Here is a 979-nt window from a genome sequence, read left to right on the forward strand (position 1 = left end):
TGTACCACAGTTTGAGAACCACTGACCTACTTGAAGCCACAGTACAGGTGTTCTTGCTCACAGCAGTGTTTCTTATTCCTTGTTTCTGTCTACAGGAGGAAAACTTACAAACTGTGCTGATTAACCCCAACATTGCCTCGGTACAGACTAATGAGGTTGGCACCAAGCAGGCAGACTCTGTGTACTTCCTGCCCATCACTCCTGAGTTTGTAACAGAGGTGATCAAGGTAGAGAGACCCGACGGCATCCTGCTCTCCATGGGAGGACAGACGGCTCTCAACTGCGGTGAGGATTCAGCATCAAACTTGATCAAATTCACCAACACTGAAAGGCTTGATTGATGGTGCATTATGTTCCTGTCCATTGTGTCAGGGGTGGAGCTCTTTCAGAGTGGTGTCCTGCAGAAGTATGGAGTGCAAGTTTTGGGCACACCTGTGGAGTCCATCATGGCCACTGAGGACCGGCAACTCTTTTCAGACAAACTAATGGAGATCAATGAAAAAATTGCTCCCAGTATGGCTGTTAAAACAGTGAGATGGATATTTGCAAAATGTGTCGTTGCTCACAAGTTGTGATTCCAAAAACCTTTCATTGTAGATGCTACGTTTGGACACTGTTTGAAAAGATTTTTGTTGGTGATTATGTACTGATGGCCGTTTTTGTTTGGAAGGTGGCAGATGCCTTGAAGGCAGCAGATGAGATTGGCTACCCTGTCATGTTGAGATCAGCTTATGCCCTGGGTGGCCTTGGCTCAGGCCTGTGTGCTAATAAAGAGAAGCTAGACGACACTGCTTGCAAGGTAAGCACTGTAAAACATGAAATAACATGATGTTAATTCATACCATTAATGCTGGTGCTCTGAATTTAAAAGTTATCTGCTTTATGATCAGGTATAGGGCAAGAAAGCGTAATGTTTGTTCCTGAACAAAGAGATTTTTATTAAAGGTTGTTTGATGTTTTATATATTTTATATAACTTA

At 43.2% G+C, this 979-nt stretch overlaps 1 protein-coding gene across 1 annotated transcript in view; it reads left to right on the plus strand.

The window, feature by feature from the left end:
• The window catches only part of LOC107555908 (carbamoyl-phosphate synthase [ammonia], mitochondrial), a 26,086-nt gene that overhangs the window by 1,592 nt on the left and 23,515 nt on the right, over positions 1-979 (plus strand). Inside the window, exons 3-5 of the mRNA XM_016238850.1 lie at positions 96-285; positions 373-530; positions 671-799. Coding sequence (XP_016094336.1) covers positions 96-285; positions 373-530; positions 671-799 — 477 coding nt within the window. The remainder of the gene's footprint in view (positions 1-95; positions 286-372; positions 531-670; positions 800-979) is intronic.

This window comes from Sinocyclocheilus grahami, unplaced genomic scaffold (genome assembly GCF_001515645.1).
Source record: "Sinocyclocheilus grahami isolate Dianchi unplaced genomic scaffold, SAMN03320097.WGS_v1.1 scaffold549.1, whole genome shotgun sequence".
Classification (NCBI taxonomy): Eukaryota; Metazoa; Chordata; class Actinopteri; order Cypriniformes; family Cyprinidae; genus Sinocyclocheilus; species Sinocyclocheilus grahami.